The sequence below is a fragment of the Cydia splendana genome, chromosome 20, assembly GCF_910591565.1.
Source record: "Cydia splendana chromosome 20, ilCydSple1.2, whole genome shotgun sequence".
In the NCBI taxonomy this organism is placed as follows: Eukaryota; Metazoa; Arthropoda; class Insecta; order Lepidoptera; family Tortricidae; genus Cydia; species Cydia splendana.
This window is the reverse complement of record NC_085979.1, coordinates 3609374-3636966: the sequence shown is the minus strand read 5'-3', so window position 1 is coordinate 3636966 and position 27593 is coordinate 3609374. Positions and strand designations below refer to the sequence as shown.

At 40.7% G+C, this 27593-nt stretch overlaps 1 protein-coding gene across 1 annotated transcript; it reads left to right on the top strand.

Annotated features, from left to right (window-relative positions):
* Window positions 1–13478: 13478 nt before the first annotated feature.
* Window positions 13479–15629, top strand: LOC134800615 (zinc finger protein 883-like). The gene is made up of 2 exons (XM_063773099.1): window positions 13479–13566; window positions 13809–15629. The coding sequence occupies exons 1-2, from the start codon at window positions 13479–13481 to the stop codon at window positions 15626–15628; spliced, it is 1908 nt and encodes a 635-aa protein (XP_063629169.1). The 3' UTR covers window position 15629.
* The last annotated feature ends 11964 nt before the right edge of the window (window positions 15630–27593 follow it).

The window sequence follows — 27593 nt, the reverse complement described above, 5'->3', positions numbered from 1 at the left end:
CGCGCCCAGAAAAGAAGTATGCGTCAATCTCATCCAACTGGACTAGCCTATAACTATTTATTAACTATCTACCACACGATCGAACAGGCTTCGGACTAAGTTCACGGTTCGGTACGACCTGACGGTCTAGCTTTTAAATTTACTACTTTTTCTGAACGTACCCGGCGTCTCCGCTATCTGTCACTGTCAAATGATCTATGGTCAAATGGGTCAAATGTTAACTGTCTGTCAGTGTCATGGGACTACGCTACACGGCTCATACGATACGTTGTTTTTCTTGTGAATTATCTGCTTTTTCTCGTACGTACGTACACTCGTATTGTTGTGGTATTTGTTTTAAGTCCATTAGAGTATTCTCGCGCACCGCACGGTTGCCGTGATGGACGTGACGCACGCGTGTCGCTGCTGCCTGCGGCGTGCTCCGGACAAGGACCTGACGACGCCGTACACACATCTGGACAAAACGGAGATATATGCCGACATGATCAAAGAGTCCTTCGACATACATGTAAGTAAAAGTATGTCAATCTAGTTATTGAAACATCTACACAAACCAACAAATGTGAAAACTTAGATGTTTTTGTTTGTATAACTTGCAGCTGGTACTCGGCGGCTCGGGCTCGTGCGGCATCTGCTCGGCGTGCGTGGGCCGCCTGCGAGACGCGAGCGACTTCAAGCTGCAAGTGCAGCGCAGCCAGGCCGAGCTGCAGGCACTGCTTGTTAAAGGTTGGCTTTAACAACTAATTTTAATGTGTGTTTGGTGTGTCAAGAAAATAATTGAACTAAATTAAAATTTTATTTAGAAAATCACAATAAATATATGAGTTACTGTTATTTGCTACATCAGTCTTTTTGCTTCAGTTTAAGTACTTTATAATATTTTTAGGGTTCCAATTATTCCAAACCCATATTACCTATTACCAAACTGTCTGTCAGCAGACTCAGCGGCGTAGCGTATGTGTTTGCCGCCCGGGGCCGACCAGAAATTTGCCGCCCCGTTTATGATCAACATTAGTTAATTAGACAAGACAAGGTTCCGTAAAAATGGTAGAATACAAAACATAAGTTCAAAACCTAAAACCCAACTACTGAAAGTGAAAACTAAAAAAATTTAAAAATGTTCTGTGAAATAATCACAAATAATTTTTTTTTTATTTATGGGTCAATTTTTGAAGAGGGTGTTTTTTCGACATTTGTATGGCAATTTTTTATTTTTAGAAAATCAGATTTATAATCATCGCTTTAGAAAGGGTTTTTAACAACAAAAAATATACTGTACGAGGCACCACTCTACTTTTTATAGTTAGCTCTCTTTTCAGCTTTTATATGGACGTTTAAATATCGACATTTGTATGGCACTATTTAGCCATTTGTAAGGCGCTTTTGACATGTATATGGAATTTTTTCGATATTGTATGGCAGTATCAACATTTTTATGGCACTACTTATTGTTTTTGTGGCATTTATAAGACCCTAACAACATTTGTATGGCACCTTTTCGACATTTGTATGGCAGTATATCGACATTTGTATACCACAATCGACATTTATATGGTCAAAATAGCCGTACAAATGTCGCCATACAAATGTTGCCAATAATATTTTTTTGCGAAATTTCCTACACAATATAACCGATTCACTTATTCAGTTTACAATATATTTTAACACTGTACTTGTAACTATTATTGCAAAATACACATTTTTATTTCGACTCTATACCAACATATTAAGCGTCCATACAAATGTCGTTGTAGTTGTACCAAAATATATCGAAAGGGATTCTTGCCTGTTTTTATATAAATAATACTGCTTCCACGTCCATATTTGATGTTGATCGACGCCCAACTAACCGCACTATTGCGTCGTAAATTTAATTTAACCATTATTCAATAGAAAAATAAAATTTTGGGGGGTATCTTTAAGTCATAACAAAACAAGTGCCGCGTGGGACAACGAAAAAAAGGCTTCCCCTGTTTTCTTAAATAACGCAATAAATTATCGAAATTATTAGATCAGTTCTCTAGAAAATGCTCTTTATAAAAATATAAAGTTATTCATAATACGTTGCCTACATCCAAAGTTATGATTTTTTTATTGGGTGTGTCCCGCCACTGGGACACGCAAAAAACAGCAAATTTCGCCGTTTTTGGAACTTCAAAATGCGATTTTGTCAGAAACAAATAATACTTAAGGTACAGTTGTACATTCTATTTAAAGTTCACAATACATTGGATGAAAATATATACATAACCAGTCTTTTAGTCCTATGGACTTCGAGTTATAGCCGTGGGACAGCAAAAAATGCCTATTTGAAAATTGACCCTTATCATCTTTTCAATAGGTATAGAAATACATAGTAACATAATTGGCAACATTTTGTATAGACCGTGGGCACGAGTAACCCGAGGTCATAATAAAGGAGCAAAAAATTTTACATAAACGTTAAAACTTCAACGTCTTTCAGTAGGTATATCTAAACCAAGTCACATAGTGTCAGCGTCGAAGCCATACAGGCGCGTTATTACACAAACAAATTTTCACAAGAATTGTTACTATAGTTCGTTTTTTTTAGCATTAGAAAGAAGGTAAGCGATCTTGACATGTCTTTTAATTGAAAAACGCTTTTCAAAAATCACTAACTATTATTTATGAAAGTAGAAGTATATAAATGATCGTATTAGATTCATAATTGTTACATATTTGCCGTGACTTATTTATAAAACGTGTTTTGCAATAAAAAGACACATCTATAACAAGACCGATTTGAGAAAACTTTACTCTATTTTAGTCTGAAAATGCGTTCAAGAATACACCTTTAAAATCTGTTCGGGTTACTCGTTCCCACGGTGTATATTCAAAATTCAAAAAAATATTCAAAGGACAGCCATGGTCATAAGCTTTCAGATGCGATTTTTTTCTTGTTGCATACGCATTTAGATCGCGATTTTGAGTAGGTAGTCTGGTTTTAGTTTCTGAACTTATTTTTTATTTAATTAATTTTGGGGTTCGTGATTAATTAGGTATTAATTTAAAGTAATTTTACGTTTACATTATATTTGCGTGAGGGCGCCTTCAGTAAAGCAGCGCACGCAAAGCGCCCAATACGTGCCATGTACGTAGTACTCTTTTAGTATGAGGGTACCGAAGGCACCCGGCATTAGATCGTGTGCAGCGCGCCACGTACGCCGGATTACGCACGAGCGCACGACTCTTTTAGTATGAGGGCGCCAAAGGCGTTTGGCATCGAATCGAGCGCAGCGCGCCACGTTCATCGGGCTACGCTCGACTATTTTGGCATGAGGGCGCTCGGCATTAGAACACACGCAGCGCGCCAAGTACGTCGGGCTATGCCCGACTCTCTTAGTATGAGGGCGCCGAAGGCGCCCTGCATTAGATCGCTCACAGAGAACGCTCGGAACAGTCGGAACGCCACACTCCGGCAGCGATCGACCGCCCCCGCACCGCCGTCTCGCACCGTTCGCCCCGTGGTGCATTGGCGCGTTTCGTAGCGCTATTTGAAAATTTAGATTTCTTAATTTAAAATTTTTTAAATGCTGTGTTAGCCGCCCCCTCTCATGTGCCGCCCGGGGCCATGGCCCCCCTAGCACCCCCCACGCTACGCCTCTGAGCAGACTCTCAGGAATGGTAGACAGTTAAAATTCTCTTAGTTTGTTTCTATTTTTAAATAACATTTCTTGTGTTGTTCAGTGGAGTCTGCAGTCAAACCTGAGCAGGCTGATGACGGCGCGGATGATGATTCTGTGTTCGATGTGTTATGTAAGTACTTGTCTGTTGACATAATTTTAATATATAACTATAAATACAATATTGTTGTCTTTGTAACCCCAATGCCCTCTTGTATGGCAACAGTACCCACATAAATATAGAAGTCGGTTGGTATGGAAAAAGTAACTTTTTCCATCAACAGCTGATCCAGTGAACTGCTCTATAGCTCAATAAACATATTTAAATAAGTTTATAGGTACAAATGTGTAATAATATAGCCACCAACGGTAAAAAAACCGGGCAAGTGCGAGTCGGACTCGCGCACGAAGGGTTCCGTACGATAATGCAAAAAAAAAAACGAAAAAAAAGCAAAAAAAAAACGGTCACCCATCCATGTACTGACCACTCCCGACGTTGCTTAACTTTGGTCAAAAATCACGTTTGTTGTATGGGAGCCCCATTTAAATCTTTATTTTATTCTGTTTTTAGTATTTGTTGTTATAGCGGCAACAGAAATACATCATCTGTGAAAATTTCAACTGTCTAGCTATCACGGTTCGTGAGATACAGCCTGGTGACAGACGGACGGACGGACGGACAGCGAAGTCTTAGTAATAGGGTCCCGTTTTACCCTTTGGGTACGGAACCCTAAAAAAGAACTATTTTTACACACGCATGACATGATTACCTGAATTACTTGTTTATTTGTTTATTTATTTATTTATTAGGATCACCAACAGAAGATACAATTTACATACTAAATATAAGTAACATACTAAGAGGGCACATTTATTATTGCTCCCCCACTTACAGGCAATCACAGCATGCATTAAGTATTATAATGTATAATTTACACATTCAAGTTAACACTCAAGAAAAAACTAAGTAAGTATAAGTTACAATAATTAGAATAAGTCACTATAAAATACTAATTAACAACTCAATATTAACAATAATTTTTCCACACAACGTAACTAAGGTGAGTTAGACGAGCTAGCTGAGGTTGCCAGCAGATAATAATTTGTTTTTAAATGAGGCTTCACTGTCGTGAAACACATCCAGTGAGGGGACAATGTTAGCATGCTTGTTGTATAGGCGAGCCAGGCGAGGCAGAGGGGAGTGAGCTAATAGGTTAGTTCGACTACGACGCACATAGAGTAAGGCACAAGGATAACGTGGCAAACGAGACGGCACTTTTAGCCCTATCTGACTAACCATATGCATACAATCAATCTTGTCGTTTAGAAGCTTATGCATGAACATCAGGTCCAGCGTACTACGCCTACTACTAAGAGATATTAATTTAAATTGTTTAAGTCTTGTATTATATCCTTGGCGGCCTGTTCCAAAGCGATACGCAAGATGTCTAGTAAATCGTTTTTGCAGTCGTTCAATCCTTTCAATATGTACTTTGTAACTAGGATTCCAGATAATGCTACAGTACTCTAGTTTACTTCTTACAAAACAGTTAAAGAGGGTCACCATTGTTGAACATTCTTTAAACTCCCTAGCACATCTTAACACAAACCCTAGAGATTTAAAGGCAGCATTTATTGTTTTATCTACATGACTCACAAAACGTAATTTGCTGTCCATTGTGACACCCAAGTCTCTTATTTCATTGACTTCCTGCAAAGCCTTGTTGAGAATGAAGTATTTTGATGGTATAGGATTTTGTTTCCGATTAAATTTTATGTGGTAACATTTACTAGGGTTCAGAACCATTTTGTTAGTCCTACACCACTTTACTAATACGTCCACGTCCTCTTGTAACAGATGGACGTCCGACGGATTTTTTATTACCCGTACCAATTTTAGATCATCCGCAAACAGCGATACAGCCGAATTATTGAACTCATAGGTAATGTCGTTAATAAATATGTTAAATAATAATGGCCCCAAATTAGACCCCTGCGGTACACCGGAGAGTGCCGTGTAGCAGTCAGACTGAGTGCCTTCAATTACCACAGTTGAAGGTCTGCCCTGAAGGTAAGACTGGCACCAATTAAGTAACCTACCTGTAATGCCGAAATTGTGCAATTTATTAATTAAGATTTTGTGATTAACCTTATCAAAAGCCTTCGAAAAGTCAGTGTAAACCGCGTCTACCTGATGACCACCATCGACAGCTTCTGTAAGGTCAGTGACGTAGCTAAAAAGATTTGTACAAGTCGATCGCTTGGGCATAAACCCATGTTGATATGGAGAGAGCCCGCCTTTAACCTGATCAAATAGTGCAGCATACACCAGCCTCTCGAACACTTTGACCACCGAAGACAATATGGAAACGGGTCTATAATTTGCAACTAATTCCCGACGGCCGCTTTTAAATACCGGAATAACTCTGGCTCGTTTCCACGCTGATGGGAATAACCCTGACTTTAGAGATGCATTATATATAATCATAAGTGGCATGGAAAGTGACTTCGCGCAGTTTTTTAGAAATACGGGGGGAATATCATCTGGGCCTTTACCCTTCGTAGCATTTAACCTTCGCAATTGTAATTCAACCTCAAACTGTGTGAAAGCTAATACACCAGATACATCTCCCGTCCGTATTACAGCTAGTTCCCCGCTACTCCAATTTGGTTGATATAGATAGATAGATAGATAGATAGATAATTTCTTTATTCATACCCACAACATACACGGCATTGAAAAAGTACAAGATAAGAACATGCAAAGCAACTTAATTACTAAAAACTATTAACTATTACATTAAAAAATTATGAAGCCATGTGTCGTGGCACAGAAAAGGCGCTGGCTCAGCATTGTGATGCGGCAAGCCACATCGCTGGTATTCTGCCAGTACCTTACATACAAATATGCAACGCTTATTTAAAAATAGTTGGTACGAGTAATATAAGAAAAAACTACTGTGCAATTTGTGTGTGACGTGTACATTATTGTGTGAGTGTATGTGTGTGTGTGTGTGTGTGTGTGTGTATTTTTGGACATTTAGTAACGTTACAGTATTAAAAATTTCGTAATTATTAGGTACTACCCGAATAGTGCGGTTGGCAAAGTAAAAAGTGGTTTAAGAAGAACAAGAAAAAGAAGGGAGCAAGAGTGAGTTTAAGGCATATGCTTTTGTTGGTTAAGAAGTTGAAGTCGATATTTTATTTTGAAAGTTGCTTTACTCTTTAATTGACGAACATACAATATTGACATACAATAGTGACGAATATACACTATTATTCGTATCGCTGTCATCATACACTGAACTAAAATGCTCTGCAAATAAGTTACCAATCTCACTAGAATTACTAGCTTGTTTATCCTCATACAACATGACTGGAGGATAATTTGAACTATTTTTACGTATGTTCTTAATATGGGTCCAGAAATACTTAGGATTTTTTTTAATCTGTGATTCTATAGAATGTATGTAACTATTGTAACATGTTTTCATAATCTTTTCACAGTCAACCCTCAGGTAATCAAACTCTAGCTTATCTAGTGGATTTTGGTACTTTTTAAATCTAACGTGATATTTGTGTTTTCTATTTAAAAGATATATTAGATGAGTTGAGTACCATACCGGAAAGGCACGGTTGCAATTGTGTTTAGTCATGGGCACATTTCTTTTGATTATGTCACGCAAAATCTCATAGAACCTTTCTACCATTTCATCTATATCGCTATATTTGTCTAGTACGTCGCGCCATGAAAATTTATTTAACTCTCTTACAATAATGTCATAGTCAGCTTTATAAAAATTAAAATTGGAACTAGATTTATTTATCCTAGGCACTATTTTACCAGGTAATTCAATTACTAAGTCCAACGGCATTACTTAACAAAATCAAGCTAGTTTTGGTACTACTACGGTTCACTATTACTGTGAGCTTGTGGTAGTAATTAGTGAGTTATGGTTGTCACGACTCTTTGTGAATGCTTCATAAAGTGGTGTTTGTTCTGAGGTTTATATAATTAAGTTTTGCTTCAGACGAGGAGCCCATACTGGTGGATCAGTCACAGGTCGGCGAAGAGAAGAGCAAGGAGCTCATGGGTGAGTTCATATCTTGATACATATAATATATCATATTGTAAAGGTAAATTTGTACAAACGTGTACCTACTTATTCTACTAATTACGATGTCAAAAAAAGGGCAATAATATTTGCCAATCATTATCCCTTGGACACTTCATTTATTTTGGTAAATAAGTGTTTGTGTTGCTGTTTAGAAATAAACAATTTATTTCTTTCATACCACACATGTGTAGCACAAAAAAATAATCTTTTAAATATTTTATTGAGTACATGTAACACATCTCCTTGTTATTGTTCCAGATGAAGACCCCCTCGTCAAATCGGAGACGGATGATGTTATGAGTGACGGCGACTCGTCAGCGGCGGGTTAGTGCGGTCATGTTGTCCTGCTCTTCTCCTTCCTGCTACTATACTCGTACATTCATAATGACATTCAGAGGATGGCCGTGGTCGTATACGTTGTATACCAACTTATCCTCCTGTAATGTTTAAGATGTTTTTATAAATTTTTCTTTAGTCGACTTCTGAATAGGATAGTATATTTTTTAAAGTTTTCCTTCATAAATCAATGTTCTACGAAAACTTATAAATAAAAAACTATCTAAACAGTGAAATCGTGCTAAGTGAACTATGATTTAGACGCACCAGCATCTGCTGCCTGTCTAAAACGAAATAATAATAATAATAACGGACAACTGATATAATTGAGTATTAAAAACCACGACAATGGGTTGCAGTCGTTACTACCGTGTTGACATTAGTCATACACCACCGGCAAAACCAGGCAATTAGAAATGATAACAAGAAGTCGAACTAAAGCGGTAACAACAAGCGCACGCCCACCACCCCCGCCCGCCTCGTCCACTTCCTCATCCACATCGTCGTCAGGCGACGAGTTCGCAACGGCGCCTGACACAGACGGGTCCAGTGACGAGAGCGGGCCGCCACCGCCGCCGCCGCCACGACCACCTGCGCGACGAGGGCGGCCACCGCTGCCGGCACGCTTGGGGCCTGCGGGACATCCTGCCCCGCCCACGGCTCCCGCTACCGGTGGTATAGTGCGACGCATGAGATGGACTCGAGACATGAACGAGAATGTCATGCGCTCCTATTATGGGGCTACAGAGGGGGGAACACAGCTGTCCGCCTATCGTTCGAGAATACTGCCTTTGTTTCAGACTCTTGAACCCACCATCACCGTGTCGGAGCAGCGATTATCGGATCAGGTGCGCGTCATTCAGCGGCTAAAGCGCTTGGATGACGCGACACTTGATCGACTTCGCCAGGAGGCTCTCTCTGCTCGCGCGGACTCCACCTTGGTGCGAGATCTACCCGCCACGTCGCCGGATCCGGTGCCCGTACCCGACCTGGCACCGGAGGCGCCACGGGTTGATTTCTGTACCGACGAGGGGGACTTCGCGAGTCAGAATGTGAGTTCGACTGCTAATGAGCAACTGAGGAGGACTTTGGAAGAGGCGATTACGCAGTATCGCGTCACAACCAACTCTAGGCCACGATTACCACGTCTGCCTATGAATAGACGCAATCTAGCGCTAATGGGAGCCCTAAACGCTTTACTAGAGCCATATATATTTACGGACTAGTAAAGATTTAGATGATACGCACTCGATCATGTACTGCGGAGCCATCGCGGCGTGCCGTGTTGCTCGCGTCAAGTTTCCGGACGCTGAACGTGCACCTAGGACCGTCGGTGGTGTCCCTGCATGGCAAGTGCGGATCGAGCGACGTATCAGCTCGTTTAGGACTCTCATCGCAAAGCTGATCTGCTTCAGGGGCGGCAACAATCGCCCCCGAGTAATGCGCTTTGTGAACCAGGCGTTCGCGGGAACGGCTATCAGGCCCCGCGACTACATGGCCAATGTCACAGAGCGCATCGACTTTCTAAAGCAAAAAGTCTATGCATGGGCAAACCGTATTCGCCGCTACAGAGAGCGTGTGGATCGATTCCAGCAGAATCGCCTTTTTCAAAGTGACCAAAGGAAAGTGTACCGAAAGTGGGAGGAAGCCAACCTTCGTACGCCCGACACGCAGCCGCCGGATGCTACTGCCATGACTGACTTCTGGCGTAGCATCTGGTCGGTGCCTGCCGGGCACACCGAGGGGAGTTGGATGAGTGTTGTCGAGCATGAGTGCGAGTCCATCGAACCCATGGGGGCAGTCATCATCAGCCCCGATGACGTGAGTTGTGCCATCCGCACGGCCCAGAACTGGAAAAGTCCTGGGCCGGATGGATTGCACAACTTCTGGCTAAAGTGGTTCCGATGCTCGCACTCGCGCTTGGCAGCACAATTTCAACAAGCCCTCGAGCTTGGTTCTCTTCCACCTTCCTTAACAACTGGTGTCACCTTCCTGCTCTATAAGTCCGGTAGTACCACGGAAGCGAAGAACTACAGACCCATCACATGCTTGCCTACACTATACAAGCTCCTTATATCCATTTTGAGAGCAAAAATCAACGCGCACATTGTTGCAAACAATATTCTGGCTTCCGCTCAAAATGGATGTAGGGTTGGGTCCCGTGGTACTAAAGAGCTCCTCCTTATAGACATGACCATCTGCCAACAAATCCGACGGAACAGGGGGGCCCTCTCAGCCGCTTGGATTGACTACAAGAAGGCCTATGATTCGGTGCCTCATTCATGGTTGGGGAGGGTCTTAGAGTTGTATAAAGTTGATGCAGCTTTGAGAGCCTTCCTAAGCACGTGTATGAGGCAGTGGATCACAGTCCTTCGTCAACCAGGAGGCGGGGATGACCGCCCTGGCCCGCAGGATTTTATAAGGATTGAGCGAGGAATCTTTCATGGCGACAGTCTGAGTCCCCTGTGGTTCTGCCTAGCTCTGAATCCCCTCAGCTCCCTGCTGAAAGATTTGGGACTAGGTTGCCGGCTTCAGAGAGAGGGTGAAGTCATTTCTCACCTTCTGTACATGGATGACCTCAAATTATTTGCACCAAATAGCCAAGACTTGTTGGAGCTACTGAAAACCACCGAAGTCTTCAGTAATGCCATCAACATGGAATTTGGTATCGATAAATGTGCGGTTATGCATGTACAGCGGGGGGGGGGGTTGTAAATTCAACAAATTTACAACTCTCTGAGACAATGTCTTTCAGGCCCCAATTTCACATCGGTGACAGGTGCGACGAATTGTAAAATCTCTGTTGCTGACGTCACAGGCATCCATGGGCTACGATTACCACTTACCATCGGGCGGGCCGTACTCCTGTTTGCCACCATCATTGTATTATTTAAAAAAACTTTATTATATCGGATAAAAACTATATTTCTCTTGCGAGGTTTCTGACAATTGTCAAAGATTTAGAAGAATTGTAGGTAATTCTTGACAGGTAATGAGTTATATGTCGGAATTTCGTGACAATTGTAGTGTTTCTTGTGACAATTGTCAGAAACCTCGCAGGAGAAATATCTGTTTTTATCCGATATAATAAAGTTTTTTTTAATAATACAATGATGGTGGCAAACAGGAATACGGCCCGCCCGATGGTAAGCGGTAACCGTAGCCCATGGATGCCTGTGACGTCAGCAACAGTGATTTTACAATTCGTCGCACCTGTCACGTTGGTGAAACAGGGGCCAGATCTATCTCTGAATCAGAAACCTATAAATACCTTGGTATGTCACAGTCGTTGGGTATTGAGGATGAGGGTATTAGACGGTCGGTGAAGGAGCGCTTTTACAGTCGGCTCACTAAAGTCCTAAACAGTCTTTTGTCAGGAGGCAACAAGTGCGCGCCTTCAACGCCTGGGTAATGCCCCTACTCACATACTCCTTTGGCATACTAAGGTGGACTCAGACCGAGCTGGACGCCCTGGATCCTCCGATCCAGGTCCGATCACTGCTCACCACACATCGTATGCTACACCCACGCTCGTCAGTTATGAGATTGTACATCCCACGGAAGTGTGGAGGCCGAGGCTTCCTAAATGCCAAGGATCTCCATAACCGCGAGGTGTACAATCTCAGGAATTATTTCCTTAACAACGAGTGTGGGATACATCGTGATGTGGTGGCAGTAGACAGGAACCTAACGCCGCTCTCCTTGGCAAACGAGAACTGGCGCAAACCTGTGGTACTAAGTACTGCGGATCGCAAGGTGGCATGGGAGAGTAAGGTGCTACACGGGCGGTTCTACAAGGCCCTCACGGGACCCGACGTGGACCTGCTCGCGTCGGTGAACTGGTTACGATTCGGGGACCTCTTCGGAGAAACCGAGGGTTTTGCCTGTGCAATTGCGGACGAAGTGATGATGACGAACAACTATCGGAAATATATCCTGAAGGACGGTACGGTCGACATTTGTCGGGCATGCCGCCGTCCCGGAGAGTCACTCAGGCATATCATTTCCGGTTGTTCTCATCTTGCTAACGGCGAGTACTTGCACAGACATAATCTCGTAGCCAGGATTATTCACCAGCAACTTGCTCTTCTATACGGCCTTGTGGACCGCGAAGTACCGTACTACAAGTACTTACCTGCGCCTGTTCTCGAGAATGGTCGTGCCACGCTCTATTGGGATCGATCTATCATCACTGACAGGACTATTGTAGCCAATAAGCCTGACATCGTGATAATAGACCGATCGCAACGTCGGGCCGTGCTCGTTGACATCACCATCCCCCATGATGAGAATCTCGTGAAAGCCGAGAAGGACAAGTCCAGTAAGTACCTAGACTTGGCTCACGAGATAACAGCCATGTGGGATGTTGACTCGACGATAATTGTCCCGATAGTCGTTTCAGTGAATGGTCTAATAGCGAAGAGTCTCGACCAACACCTTGAGAGACTCTCGCTAGGTGGTTGGATCAAGGGTCAGATGCAGAAGGCGGTGATCTTGGACACGGCGCGGATAGTCCGCCGGTTCCTCTCTCTGCAGCCCTGACCACCGGTAGCTTGGGCCTTGCCCCGCTGCTGGCGGCACCCTAGGTTAGGTTTTTTATACTGTGTTTATATTAATTTTTATTGTTTTGTAAGTGTTTTTATATTTTCTTTTTATATTCATATTATAAATAACTTAACTTAAGATGAGAAATGAATAAAGAGAATAATAATAATAATAAAAATTTGCCCTAAATCGTGGTCTGTAGGTAGGGTGCCCAGAAGGCTGGCCGCATTGCCCCGCTGGATAGCAATGCTGATCCTTTGGGCAAAATATTGGCCAGCCCTCTGGTCACCGGAGACCTCTATGAGGCGCATTGACAGCTCCTCATAGAGGCGACGCGCGCTAGGTCCCCACAGCCCCAGGGTTTCCACTCCAAACGCCGCAAATATGTAGCTACTACCTAGTGTGACATATTTGCGGCGTTTGAGGCTTTCGGCCGAGGATGCGGCCGCACCAGCGCCAACTTTGGTGCTTGGAATATGGGACGGCGCCAGGGTATCTACGCACGTAGCGTCCCAGACAAGTGGCCGTCCCATACTCCAAGGCACCAGCGTCATTCCGTCAGGCCTCTTGCCATCGACCCTGGCCAGACCGTTGGGCTCGAGGACTGCCGGTATCTTGGCACTGATAAGGGCCCTTCGGATGACGTCGTTGAGGCTGACGTGGCGGGGGATCCTTCCAGCGCTACGGCTGCATGAGAGGCCGTGGTGGCCCAGATTATCAACCATATCTCCGCATTGGCACCGGTGGGGCATGTTTGTTGGTGCCCCTAGTCTGAGACATGTGGCCAAACGGAATGTTGTGTTATCCAAAAATATGCCAACAGTTGTGGATGGTAATGTCTGTAACCACAGACCCGACTCCCATTCCGCAGTGGCAAGAAGACGAGCTCGATCTGTCGGACTATGTGCCGAATCTAGGAGACGGTTCCTAGTTAGACGGCAGAGAGGCTCGTGCCTTTTTATTTATAAGTTTTCGTAGTGTTTTTATTTTGTTGTAAAAGTCCTGAAATAAAACTTTACTTACAACAATCAATGTTCTTCAATATAAAAAAATATACCAAATATTGGTTAATTTAGTGTTGGTTAAGACTAGAGTCCTCTGAGTCCTCTGCTTCAGACTCGACTCAGTTTTTGAGACTGAGATGCTTTGTAAATTTGTGTTTCAGGCTGTTCGGACGGCAGCGCCGCCCGCTCCAGGGAACAGCTCGCGATGGCTTGTTCCGTGGTGCTCGAGCGCCTCCGCGACGACGCGTCTGTTCACAGTGGAGACACACCATACTACTGCGGACACTGTGGCAAGCATTTCAGAAGCAAGACTATTTTAAGAAAACACATAGAAAACACACACTTGGCCACCGGACCAACACCATTTGCTTGTGATTTTTGTAGTTCTACTTTTCAAACCAAATTTCTTGTAATCGAACACGAGAAAAGTGAACACGGTGTTACAAATTTCATGTGTGCTGAATGTGAGTATACAACAAGTTTCAAGAAAAGTTTGGAGACTCATTTAAAAAGTCACTCAGATAAGAATAATTTTAGTTGTAGTCACTGTAGTTACACGAGTTCGTGGAAACGTGATTTACACAAACACCAAACAATACACATGGCTGGAAAACCTTTTCAGTGTAGCGACTGCGATTTCAAATGCAGTGTTGAATCAAATCTGCGACGTCACCAGAAGACGCACAACCGGAGGCACCAGAGAATACTCACTGGAAAACAACCTTACAAATGTAGTCATTGCAACTACAAGTGTAGTGTTAGTTCTATGTTACGAAGACATGAAAGGACACATACAGGTGAGAAGCCTTTTCAGTGTAGCTACTGTGATTACAAATGTAATCGAACATCATACTTAAAAATACACCAGAGGATACACACTGGGGAAAAGCCTTACAAATGTAGTCATTGTGACTACAAGTGCAGTAATAAGTTCAACTTACGAAATCACGAAATGACTCATACTGGCGAGAAGCCTTTTCAGTGTAGCCACTGTGATTACAAAAGTAATCAGAAATCACACCTAAAAATACACCAGAGGATACACACTGGGGAAAAGCCTTACAAATGTAGTCATTGTGACTACAAGTGCAGTAATAAGTTGAACTTACGAAATCACGAAACGACACATACTGGCGAGAAGCCTTTCCAGTGTAGCCACTGTGATTACAAATGTAATCATAAATCACGCTTAATAATACACCAGAGGATACACACTGGGGAAAAGCCTTACAAGTGTAGTCATTGTGACTACAAGTGCAGTAATAAGTTCAACATACGAAATCACGAAATGACACATACTGGCGAGAAGCCTTTCCAGTGTAGCCACTGTGATTACAAATGTAATCAGAAATCACACTTAAAAATACACCAGAGGATACACACTGGGGAAAAGCCTTACAAATGTAGTCATTGTGACTACAAGAGCAGTAATAAGTTAAGTTTACGGAATCACGAAATGACACATACTGACGAGAAGCCTTTTCAGTGTAGCTACTGTGATTACAGTTGCAGTTATAAGTTAAGCTTACGGGATCACGAAATGACACATACTGGCGAGAAGCCTTTTCAGTGTAGTCACTGTGATTACAAATGCAATCGGAAATCATATTTAAAATTACACCAGAGGACACACACTGGGGCAAAGCCATTTAAATGTAGCAGTTGCGAATACAAATGTAGTCGGAAAGATAACTTGCGAAATCATCAGATGATACACACTGGAGAAACCCCATATAAATGTACCAATTGCGAATTCAAGTGTAGGCGGAAAGAAAGATTGCTATTACACCAGAGGATACACACCGGAGAGAAGCCGTACACATGTAGTTATTGCGGTTCCAAGTGGCGTGATTTGTCAACCTTACGAAAACATGAAAGGACACATACTGGCGAGAAGCCTTTTCAGTGTAGCTACTGTGATTGGAAATTCAGTGATAAATCCACCCTACGACGTCACCAGGAGACGCATACTGGGACATAGCCTAAAAAACCGGGCAAGTGCGAGTCGGACTCGCGCTCCAAGGGTTCCGTACATTACTCAATTTTTAACAATTTATTTTTATATGTGAAACGCGAGTGAATTGTCTTTAAAAAACCCTTAGGAGTCCGACTCACGCTTGACTGCACATTTCTAATAGGTTTTCCTGTCATCTATAGGTAAAGAACTATTATGTATATTTTTTTCTAAATTTTAGACTACTAGTAGTTTCGGAGATAAAGGGGGGGGGGGGTCAGTTAATGACTATTTTGTTAAATAACTTCTGAACCATTTATTTTAAAATTATAAAACAAATATATTTGAGATTCTCAAAATGAGCTCTTTCATTTGATATAAATAAAAAATAAAAATAAAATAAAATATCTTTATTTCAGAATATTAAAAAAATCCATACAATATTGTTAGTATCATATCATTACAGCTACATGAGATCAAGATTTATAAATACATTAAAATTAATTGAAATCATTAATATATAATAAAATAAATAAGTAAAATATAATTGACTAGAATTGAAAGGATGTCACAATATTGTTATTCAAATAAATAATGATTTCATATCAAAAGTACAAATAAAAATAAACAAATGTCCTATCTTATCAATTAATAATGTTGACCCAAGTGCACAGGATGGAACTATCTGGTCTGTCAGCGATTACCTTCAGTATCCTGTTGTCGCTGCGTCGGATACGGTTTAGAAGAGATGCGACCCGCTTTCGGCTGATCGCATAAAAGTCGTCGGTACGTGCCTCGGCAAACATTCCTGACGCGCTACAGAACCGTGGCAACCTCAACAGGACTCTGAAGGCATCATTATACTGGATACGAAGGGCATTATAGGCTTTCAGCGTGTAGTTGACCCATAGACTACCCGTGTAAAATACTTGGCAGAACGCCTTAAAAAGGGTGATTTTAACTTGTTTCGAGCAACGGGCAAACCTACGAGCCAACATATTGCTTCTGACCGCTAATGCCCTTCGTTCCCTCTCCAAATCGAGATCATCTTTGAGGTCTTCAGTCACATAGTGCCCGAGGTATTTAAACTGTGACACCATCTGTAGGTCATTACCATTCAAAGTTATAGCAGGCACATGTTCAGGGTTCATTTTCTTTGACCTGAAGACTAAGACTTCGCTCTTTTTGGAGTTGTATACCAGACCATGAGTTTTCGCGTAGGCCTCACAGCCACTCAGCATTTTCCTGAGTGCACTGACAGAGGGGGACAGCAGCACCATATCGTCGGCGTAGCTTATGTTGTTCACACTAACGCCGTCGACATAACACCCCATCGGCATTCTGCTGAGCTCCTCTATCAGTCCGTTAACATATAAGTTGAAAAGCTTCGGTGAGGTTAAACCCCCCTGCCTCACTCCGCATTCCAACCTATATGCTTCCGACTGTGCTACCCCCCATCTAACCGTACTGGTCTGGTTGCCGTACCAATATTTAAAAATATCTATTTCACGCGGGACCCTACTTGCTGCTAGTTTCTCCCACAGAACACCATAGGACACCATGTCAAACGCTTTAGACAGATCGAGGAAGCACGCATATACAGGCGTGCTCCTCTCTGTGTAATACTTGACGGTGTGCTTTAGACTTAAAATGGCGGTCTCGGTAGATAATCCTTCTCTAAAACCAAACTGCGCATCATGTACATTTAGGTATCTACCAAGTCGCAAGTCAAGCACACCGTCTAGTACTTTAGCTGTTATTGTAGCCAAAGAGATGGGCCTATAGTTACCTGCGTCTGACAGGTCCCCGGTTTTATTTTTAACTATTGGTACGACAATTGTCCTCAACATTTCATCCGGCAAATAGGCATGACCAATACACAGCGAAAACAGCATGGCTAACACTCTGGGTAAGTGTACGCCAGCGGCCTGCAGATGCTCGATACTGAGCCCATCGTGTCCCGGTGACTTTCCTCGCGTCATATGACGGATCACATCGGACACTCCCTTACATGTGAACACGGTGAACTCAGCACCGAACTCAGCATTGCATGACTGTACTGTGGAACCCAGAGGTGATTCTACCTTGAATTTATCTTTAAATAACCGTGCTATCTCCGCTGGCTCATTACATCCATTTACACTAACTGGCAGGCTAGGTCTTACATTAAGGGAATTAGTGTGCTTCCAGAAGGGCCTAAAATCACCCATTGAGCGATGGGAGGCCAAAACATCCATTTTAATTTGGTCCTGGTGGTTTTGGCACCACTTTAACCTACACTTAAACCTGCGCCTACTGTCACACATGTCATGGTATATACTTCCCGACCTAGGTTTACCACTAGCTACCCACTCCAGAAATATGTGACATGTATGTGTGATATGTAACACGATATAGTTTAAAAAACATTTTTTTTTAACCTTTTGAACGCCACAGACGGCAATTGACGTCAACGCCAAATCGTGACAACGACGTTTTTTGATGGAAATCTACTGAAAATCGCCCCACTTTTAGGTTGGCATTATTTATTCACAAATATAAATTTTACCCCCGTGGCGTCAGTGGCACGGCAAATGGCAAATGTATGCGCCGTTTGGCGTTCAAAAGGTTAATTTACTCATTTACCCCCCAAAAACGGCCTTCATGTTTAAAATTAATTTGTTTACGTAAGATGTCCGTCTTTGGGTCTCGAATTTGTGGTTAAAGATTTTTTTTTATTCATCTCAAAAGAAATTTACATTTCACTTAATGAGATACATGCACTAATACTATTCTATGCTAATTCGTTAGTTTGCGCCCTTGAGCGACAATTTGATTCTATTTACAATTTTTAAATTCATTACACTAAGTAGTAAGTATATACAAGTAGGTAAGTAGGTAGGTAAGTAAGTAACAATAACTAAATACCAAAAGTTGTGTTGAGTTACAGTATAGTGGGTAGAAGTAAGTTTAAATACATACTTAAGTTAAATTCATACGCGCACCGCTGTACAACTGCACTAAGTAATGGTCAGCGGTGACTCGCCAGGGCCGCATTTAGGTTCGGATTATAGGGATGTTATTTACAATATAAGTTTTCAGGTTAGTTTTGAAAGTGCTGATGGTGTGAGATTCTTTTATATGTTTCGGTATCTTATTATACATCCGTGCCCCTTCAAATTTTATATTTTTGGTGCCAAAATTTTTTGTGCGGGGAAACTGTACTACTAGATGGTCTGCGTTGCGAAGTCTACACCGTCCTTTTTCTCTGTTAGTGAAAAAAACAGTTTCACAGTGTATCTGTTTTTTAATTATTTTTCTTATTAACATACATGTATTAAAATCATATATTTGGTTAAGAGATAGGATCTTAGTTTCTTCATATACTTTTTTAGTAGGTGTAAGGAAATCGTAGTGGAAAAGTACCTTGACAATCTTATTTTGTATGACTTGAAGATCCTTTAGAGTCGTTTTCGCGGCGTGTCCCCATATTTCGATTAAATGATCTAGATGAGATTTGACAAGTGAATTATAAATATTATATCTAATTTGGCGCGGAAGACATTTCACAATACCACGAAGTGATCCCAAGAGGGATGATAACTTTGATCGAATTTTGGCAATGTGAGGTTTCCATGTGAGATTACTATCCAAAATCAATCCTAGATATTTTTCTTCAGAAGAATGTTTTAGTTTGGTATTATTTATGCTTAAATCTACATGGTTATTAATTTTCTTGTTTTTGGATTTAAAGATGATATAAGAAGTTTTAGATATATTAACTGTAAGTAAATTGCACTGAAACCATCTGTGTATATTATCAAGGTCTTCTTGAGCGAGTGCTAAAATGTTTTCCAGCGAATGACCAAAGTAAAAAATGCACGTGTCGTCTGCGTATAATGAAATTTCACCGTGTAGTTTGAGTTCACTGATATTATTAACGTAAATTAAATATAATAATGGCCCCAGTATAGATCCTTGCGGAACACCGTAATTCAAGAGTTGTGAGGTGCTTTGGTAGCTTCCTATCTTGACTATTTGACGCCTATTTGTTAGATACGATTTAATCAGTTCATGAGCTTTGCCAGTAATTCCAATGTCTTCTAGTTTGTTTAATAGTATAGAGTGGCTGACGGTGTCAAATGCCTTTTTTAGATCTATAAATATTCCAAGGCCAACGTTTCTAGAGTCGATGTTGGATTTAATTTTAGTTACTAAATCAATTGTGGCCGAAAGAGTACTAGATTGTTTACGAAAGCCATATTGTCGCGCGAATAAGAAATTAATTTCAGTTAAATAGTTATTAAGTCTAGTATATATGATTTTCTCGAATACCTTTGAGATTACTGGCAAAACTGAAATCGGTCGATAATTACTAGGATCATTTTTGACGCCAGATTTATAAATTGGACTAACCTTTGCAACTTTAAGATCGTCTGGAAAGGTGCCATTTGATAGATGATTATTAATACAGATGGTAAGACTTTTGAGAATATGGTTTTTCAAACATTTTAATGCTTTTGTACTTATAGAATCAATACCAACACTAGAATTAGGATCCAAATCATCTATTATTTTACAAATTTCATTTTCAGAACATGGGGGAAAAATCTGTAGTTTATTTGTGACTTGAGTGTGGATAAGTGTATAAGTTTTGTTGTTATGATATTGAGCTGGTATTTGATTTGCCAATTGTGATCCTATATTTGCAAAGAAATTATTAAAATATTCGCATACCTCATGGCCATCAGTAATTAGTCCGGTTTGTGTCAAGATCTTTGGAGGAGCACGGTTACATTTTATTTTATTTTGGGACAACTCGTTTATTAAATTCCAGGTTTTCTTAGGGTTGTTTTTGCACTTGGTAAACAGTTCGTAGTAGTATTTGTCCTTTGTTTTAGTTATAAGCTGAGTTACTTCGTTCCTTTTCTGCCTAAGTTTTTCCTGTAAATCTTCATTTCTTGGATTCTTCTTCGCTAGTTGCCATAAGCTATTCCTTTTGTTTATGTCAGTGATTATATTTTTGTTAATCCAGTCTCTGCGAGGAGCATTTAAAATCTTTGTCTTCTTTATTGTATTATTACCAATTATGTTTTTTATCGTCGTCTTCAGCTTCAAATAATCCTGCGCAGAGGATTGGAAGTCACATGTCTCTGCTGATTTATTCAAATTTTCATAATCAAGAGTCTCATACTGTGTGCGCTGGATTGTTTTAGGTTTCTGTTTCTGTATTTCTAGGAACATTTGTGCGTGATCAGATAGTGAGGAATCCAATAAAGATAAATTGTAGTTGATATTCATTATGTTGGTGTGGATGTGGTCTAAGATAGTTTTCGTTGTAGTCGTTGTTCGTGTGGAATATTTATCGTCAATTTGGTTGAGGGTATAATATCCGACTTCATGCAACATAGTTGTATATTTATCAGTCTTTGCATCCAACGGTGTTAACAGATTTATGTTAAAGTCTCCAAAAACAATTGCTCGATGATTTTGTAATAGCTGGTGTTCAAAGTCCTCTAAAAAATTATTAAAGTTTGTATCACCTGGTTTATATGTAACGCCAATGTCGAAAGCCGGTTTAGTTAAATGAATCCATAAGTAGTTATTCCCATTTGCATATTTTTCTTCTTTCACGTCATGTTTTAAATCATTCCGTACAAATATGGATACTCCACCTCCTCTTGCATCTGTGCGATAGTTAAAATGATGAGTGTAGTTTGGTATTTGTATAGATAGTGCCTCTTGTTCAGATTTAATCCATGTTTCTGTCAAAACGATCAAGTGAATTTTATTGCCAGTCGATTTTAATATACACTTTAGTTCTTCTAGCTTGCCAGGTGTAACTATACTGCGAATATTAGTATAGAAGAAATTTATAGAATTTGCATTTAATTTTAAGTCTTCATATGAGCTTAATAACTGAAACTTGACGTCAGGGTCAGTCTGTACATGGGCTTTGTTGTTTGTAGCAAAATGTTTTAGTTTTTTGGCGGCGAACTTTTTTCTTTTATTGTTGGGGTACCTTTAATATATTTTATTGTGAGATTAGTTTCACCATTATCATGTCGTTGCTGAAGCTCTTCACGTAATTTCTTTAAGTAAGACTGTTGAGAGACTGTTAAGTCGGAAAATATTTTTATTCCATCTTTGTCAATTCGACTCTTGTTTCTTAACACTTGTTTAGCAATTTCTGGAGAGGCGAAACATAATTTGATTGGTCTATTTTTTCCGGTGCTCGGTTTCCCTAGTCTTATCACAGCTACAGGATCTGGTAAGTTATTGATTTCAGCTTGAATTATTTCGATAACCTTATTTTTGTCGTATTCTCGTCTCATTGCTTGCTCTTCATCAGTAGATTCCGTGACACCGTACATAATTAAGTTCTTTTCACGTTCAGCGCGATCTCGTATTTCGCGGATTAAGTGTTCATTTAAAGGTTGAGGTTCAGCAGAAGCACTTGTTGTTCCGTTAATTAGTTGATTTATGTCACTCTCTAGGTGTTGCATTTTCTCTTCTGTAGCAGTATTGTGTTGTTTGAGTTGTGATATCTCAGCACGTATCAGGGTCAAACAGATCACTGTGTTATGTCTTTCCTGTAGACATACACAAGAGTTAAGGGCTATAAAGGTAAATTTTCTTATTTAACCCTTATCCACGTGAAAAGGTCCTCCTTTTATTTAGAGAACCATGATAAAATCATTGCTTACATGCCCACAAGCTGTTAACTATTGCCCACAAAAGAGAAAAATGTACTGTTCGCGATAACACCCTACTTTTCTCTCCTGTGGGCAATAGTAAACAGCTTGTGGGCATGTAAGTAATGATTTTATCATAGTTCTTTCAATAAAAGGAGGATCTTTTCACGTGGATAAGGGTTAAATAAGAAAATTAACCTTTATAGCCCTTAACTCTTGTGTATGTCTACAGGAAAGACATAACACAGTGATCTGTTTGACCCATCAACTCATTTTCAGAAGTAAGCTGTTGCGTTGCCAATTCTATATTTTCTATTTTTGATTTTATTTGAGACACGTCTTCACGCATCGAACTAAAGAATTGGTTTTGGTTATTAGTGAATTCCTTAAGCATGTCTCTTATATCTTGCCGTATTAATGATAGTTCTTTTTGGCATTCACAGTCCGGGCCTGGCGGCGTCTTACGTTTTCTAAGTGCAGTTAACTTGCCTTCGTCATCCGTCAACTTCGAGAGTTCGGGGTTCGACGTGCTGTTTGTAGTTAAAGCGGGCGAATTTCTTCCAGACATTCTTCGTTTTTGAGTAGTTAGGGTATAATATCGGATGCACTTACACGTAGCTACCGGCGAGGGAGAGGGATAAAAAATAACAACCTGTCCTTTTTTCTCGAGGTGATTAGCGAAGTTACGCACAGTTGATACAGCGTATACGCGTCGTTGTAAATAGACGAGCATAGGTAAATTATAACTTATGCTCGTCACACTTAGTTGATTTTAGATTGATTACGATTTATTCAATTTTAAATAAATTTTGCGACACGTCTGCTCAGAGCGCCCACGGACGATACATATGTGTACCAAATTTCAACTTAATTGGTCCAGTACTTTTGGAGAAAAAAGGACAGACACACAAGTGATCCTATAAGGGTTCCATTTCTTCCTTGTGAGGTACGGAACCCTATAAGTAATTTATTTAAGGCGCTACCTGCAGTTTTCATCGATTTTTGACGAGTTTTGAATCGTAACTCCTACATTTGCACTACATATTGATTTATAAGACAAATTTCGGTTCTTCAATCTTTTATCTTCATTTTAGTCTTATTTTTTTATGTTTTTTTATACATTGTCTAAAAAAACACTTTTTTCGTAACTAGATTGCTGTGAAGAATCTTACACGAAATCTACATACATATTTGGTTTCATCTTTGACGTCTCGAAAAACGTGTCTAGGATTTTAATTTTAAACTAATTAACACAAAAGTTTTGGCTATAATACCAGTTTTTTTGGCCTAAAATTATTCAACTTTGATGTCAAATATCTCGAAGACAATGAACTTTGAAGTAAATATGGGATACTATATTGCTCAAAGCCGTTGCTGGTAATATGATAAGTTACAAAAATCTTTAGAATACTAACGGATTCGAGTCGAAGGTCATTGGCGTGGGGGAGCCCCTTAAGCGTATGGCGTATTAATATTGTAGGCAATATAATATATGCTAATAGTGTAACTTATCATAAGTCGACATCCAAGCTACGCAGCCAACTGATCGCGTCAGGTGTCAGCTTGGTATAGAGGTCCTCCGGGCCGCCCTGGAAACGTCTCTTTGGGCGTCGTTCAACAATGTGCTGGGTAGTTTGATCTTGAAGGCCGCAGTCACACATATCGGGGCCAGGCTCAAATCAATTAAACTATGAGAATTCTATATAACTGTATTATTATTTATCTTCCAACACGTAAGTTCAAGTTACATTATTTCGCATTGATAGAGGCGCCACACGGCGGAACTTTAATAGAACTAAAATGACATTTACGGAGTAACCTACATAATAAGAGTTTACAGAGATAACACAACGGACTCTCGTTCCATCCCCATTTGTGTCGCATGTAATTGCACCTGCCATGACCTGTGCGGATTCTGTTGAGGCGGCACCAGTAGGTATTTTCTCTGCAGCGAGAAGCCTTTCGGCTTCTGAGTAGGGTTTTATAGGTACTTAATAATTGCAACTAACAAGTGCAGCCTGAAACAGCACCTGCGAAGACACCTAAAACATATCTTAGGGGTCATCCATTAATTACGTCACACGAATTTCTAGGTTTTTTTACCCCTCCCCCCCTCCTTGTCACACTTGGTCACATTTGGCAAACCCCTCCCCCCTGGTGTGACGTCACATTTCTTCAACGAAATCGGCAAATATTTATTTAATATTTTATCGAAATATTTTTGATAAAAGAAATATTAGTAATTTTAACCCAAAAACTGATTAAGAAATAAAATTAAACGAATAAAAACGATTATCGTTTCAAAAACTTGTTGTTTAACTGTATAGCGAATAAAATAATTTATATACATTTTCGGTTACTGATGAAGTTAAAGTGACGTCACAAAGTTTGTGACTCCTCCTCCCCCTTGTCACAACATGTCACATTTTCTTGACCCCCTCCCTCCCCCTAAAAGTGTGATGTAATTAATGGATGACCCCTTATGGAAGAGATCCCTTAAAGGGATAAGTTCGCCTTTGTACTAATGACGAATGTTATTTTTCCTGTTTTGTTTTGATTTTTGTACAATGAAGTGTTTTACTACTACTACTACTAATACCTTTAAACGAGCAATTTTTGTATATTTATATATTTCGGGGATATCGGAAACGACTCTTAACGATTTCGATGAAATTTGCTATATGGGGGTTTTCGGGGGCGAAAAATCGATCTAGCTATGTCTTACCTCTGCGAAAACGCGCATTTATTAATTTTTATATGTTTTCCAAGCAAAGCTCGGTCTTCCAGGTATTTATATACCTACCTAATGGGGTTGGCCGGTGGAAGTTTTTAGCAGATGGCGCCATCATAGCTTGCCCTGTCAATCCCTAGAATTGTGTCAAATTTATGTTTTTTTAAGACCCTGGATCAGGGCCGGATTAACCCTAAGTCAAAGTAGGCAACTGCCTAGGGGCCCCGCCTCGGCTAGGGGGCCCCGGCGGCTCAGCGCGCACCAAATAAAATTTTGTTCCATAGGGTCAAAATTCATGAGTAAATTTTTTATTCTTACCTATAATAATGAGTATGCTTTGTTATTGTTTTTAGGGTTCCGTACCCAAAGGGTAAAACGGGACCCTATTACTAAGACTTCGCTGTCCGTCCGTCCGTCCGTCCGTCCGTCCGTCCGTCCGTCTGTCACCAGGCTGTATCTCACGAACCGTGATAGCTAGACAGTTGAAATTTTCACAGATGATGTATTTCTGTTGCCGCTATAACAACAAATACTAAAAACAGAATAAAATAAAGATTTAAATGGGGCTCCCATACAACAAACGTGATTTTTGACCAAAGTTAAGCAACGTCGGGAGTGGTCAGTATTTGGATGGGTGACCGTTTTTTTTTTGTTTTTTTTTTGCATTATGGTACGGAACCCTTCGTGCGCGAGTCCGACTCGCACTTGCCCGGTTTTTTATTTTTCGATCCATTCTTTAAATTAATGAAATACTGTAATAAAATTGAAGCAATACGTTACAGTTTACGGGGCGTATTCTGCGGACCTATTGTAAAGTTGTAATAATAGGGGTTTTTAGGAAAAATGGTTCACTTTTTTTCGAACAACCAACAACTTTTGGGTTATTTCAACTCAGAATAACGAGGACTATTGATTAAAACAAAGAAAAAGAAAGAAGACGAACGTGTCCCCAGTTTTTCATAGGAACGTTCGACCTTCAGCCTCACTTTTTACCTCAATTTACCATTGGTTTGTGTTCCACATCTCCTCTACTTCAGCCTTTGGCCAAGCTCGGCCTGCGGTCTCGGTTTTTAATACAATGGACATTGGTTCGTGTCTGAGCTCAACTATTTATCCTGAAGCCTGATGAAGCACGGCTTTGACTTCGCATGAAAGCTCGCCTCACTGGGGCACTTCGAACTTTTAGGCCCAGATGAAGATCCATACCCGGCCTTTTAACACGCTTTCACAATTTGCGATATTGTTAACAAAAAATTTCGCGCTCGCTGCGCTCGCGTATATTTTTCGTTCTTTAGTTGACCCTGTATCATCTACATGTTAGCTTGACTGGTGAATGAATAGAGTTAGACCAAGAAAAGTCTACAATGATTTTGATAGCATACGCAGTGCAAGTGTTAAAATTATACGTCATAATTTCATAGAAGTTTTGACGTTTAAAATAACACTTGCACTGCGAGTGCTATCAAAATTGTTGCAAGCTTATCTTGGTGTAACTCTAGTAATTTAAGTAATTTTAACATATGGAAATACTTTATTATTAGGTTGATTCTAATCGTTTGGTCTTATGGTCGGACAATCGCTGTTCAGCCTCGCAAAATATTAACTATTGAGAAAATCAACTATGCGGCACAAGTTGAGCTTAGCCTTTAGCCTCGCTTAAAATTTGCCATTAGAGGTAGATAGGAAAGTGACGCAGAAGCTCACATCTTTGGTATAGTATTCCACTGGGAATTGGCCTTAACCTTTTTAACGCCAAAAACGGCGCATCCATTTGCCGTGCCACTGACGCCACGGGGGTAAAATTTAGTTTTGTGAATAAATAATGCCAACGTAAAAGTGGGATGTTTTTCAGTAGATTTTCATCAAAAAACGATCGACGTCAAATGCCGTCTTTGGCGTCGTTGTTACGATTTTGCGTTGACGTCTATTGCCGTCTGTGGCGTTCAAAAGGTTAAGCCTAAAGGGCTCTCCCCACACATGACGCGACGCGGAATCGGCAAAAACCGATAGAATAAAAGCTTTATGTCCACGCAATAAGAGCGAAAAGACATCGTTCGATTTGGATCGGCTCGGCCGACGCCTGAAGATTGAAATTAAAAACGCAAACTTATTTCCCTGTACTGAATATGCTGTGTGCAGAATTGACTTAGGGGGCCCGAGCCTCGCACTGCCTAGGGGCCCCGACATGCTTAATCCGGCCCTGCCCTGGATGCCAGCCCTTTAAGCCAAATCTCATAGAAAAAGGGGCAAGCTATGATGGCGCCATCTATGCAAACCTTTGACAGTTGCCAACCCCATTAAGAGGATAGTGGAGAACTGCATTATGTCAATATCCATAGAGGAAAATGTCAACTACGTTTATAGCCACTCACATGCTTTATGCAACTTGAGTTGCAAGCTGTCACCCTTATTTTCACATAATAATAGAGGTCACTGAAAAATATCAATCATGTGAGTGGGTATGGAGGCTCTGTCGTCGACCGCGGCTTGTAAACTTTTATGAAGAGGGCAATTATTAGTGCAGGTCCGCAAGTTATGTACGAAACACATGTTGATATTTAGGCACCAGTGGCTTTGACGTTTGTTT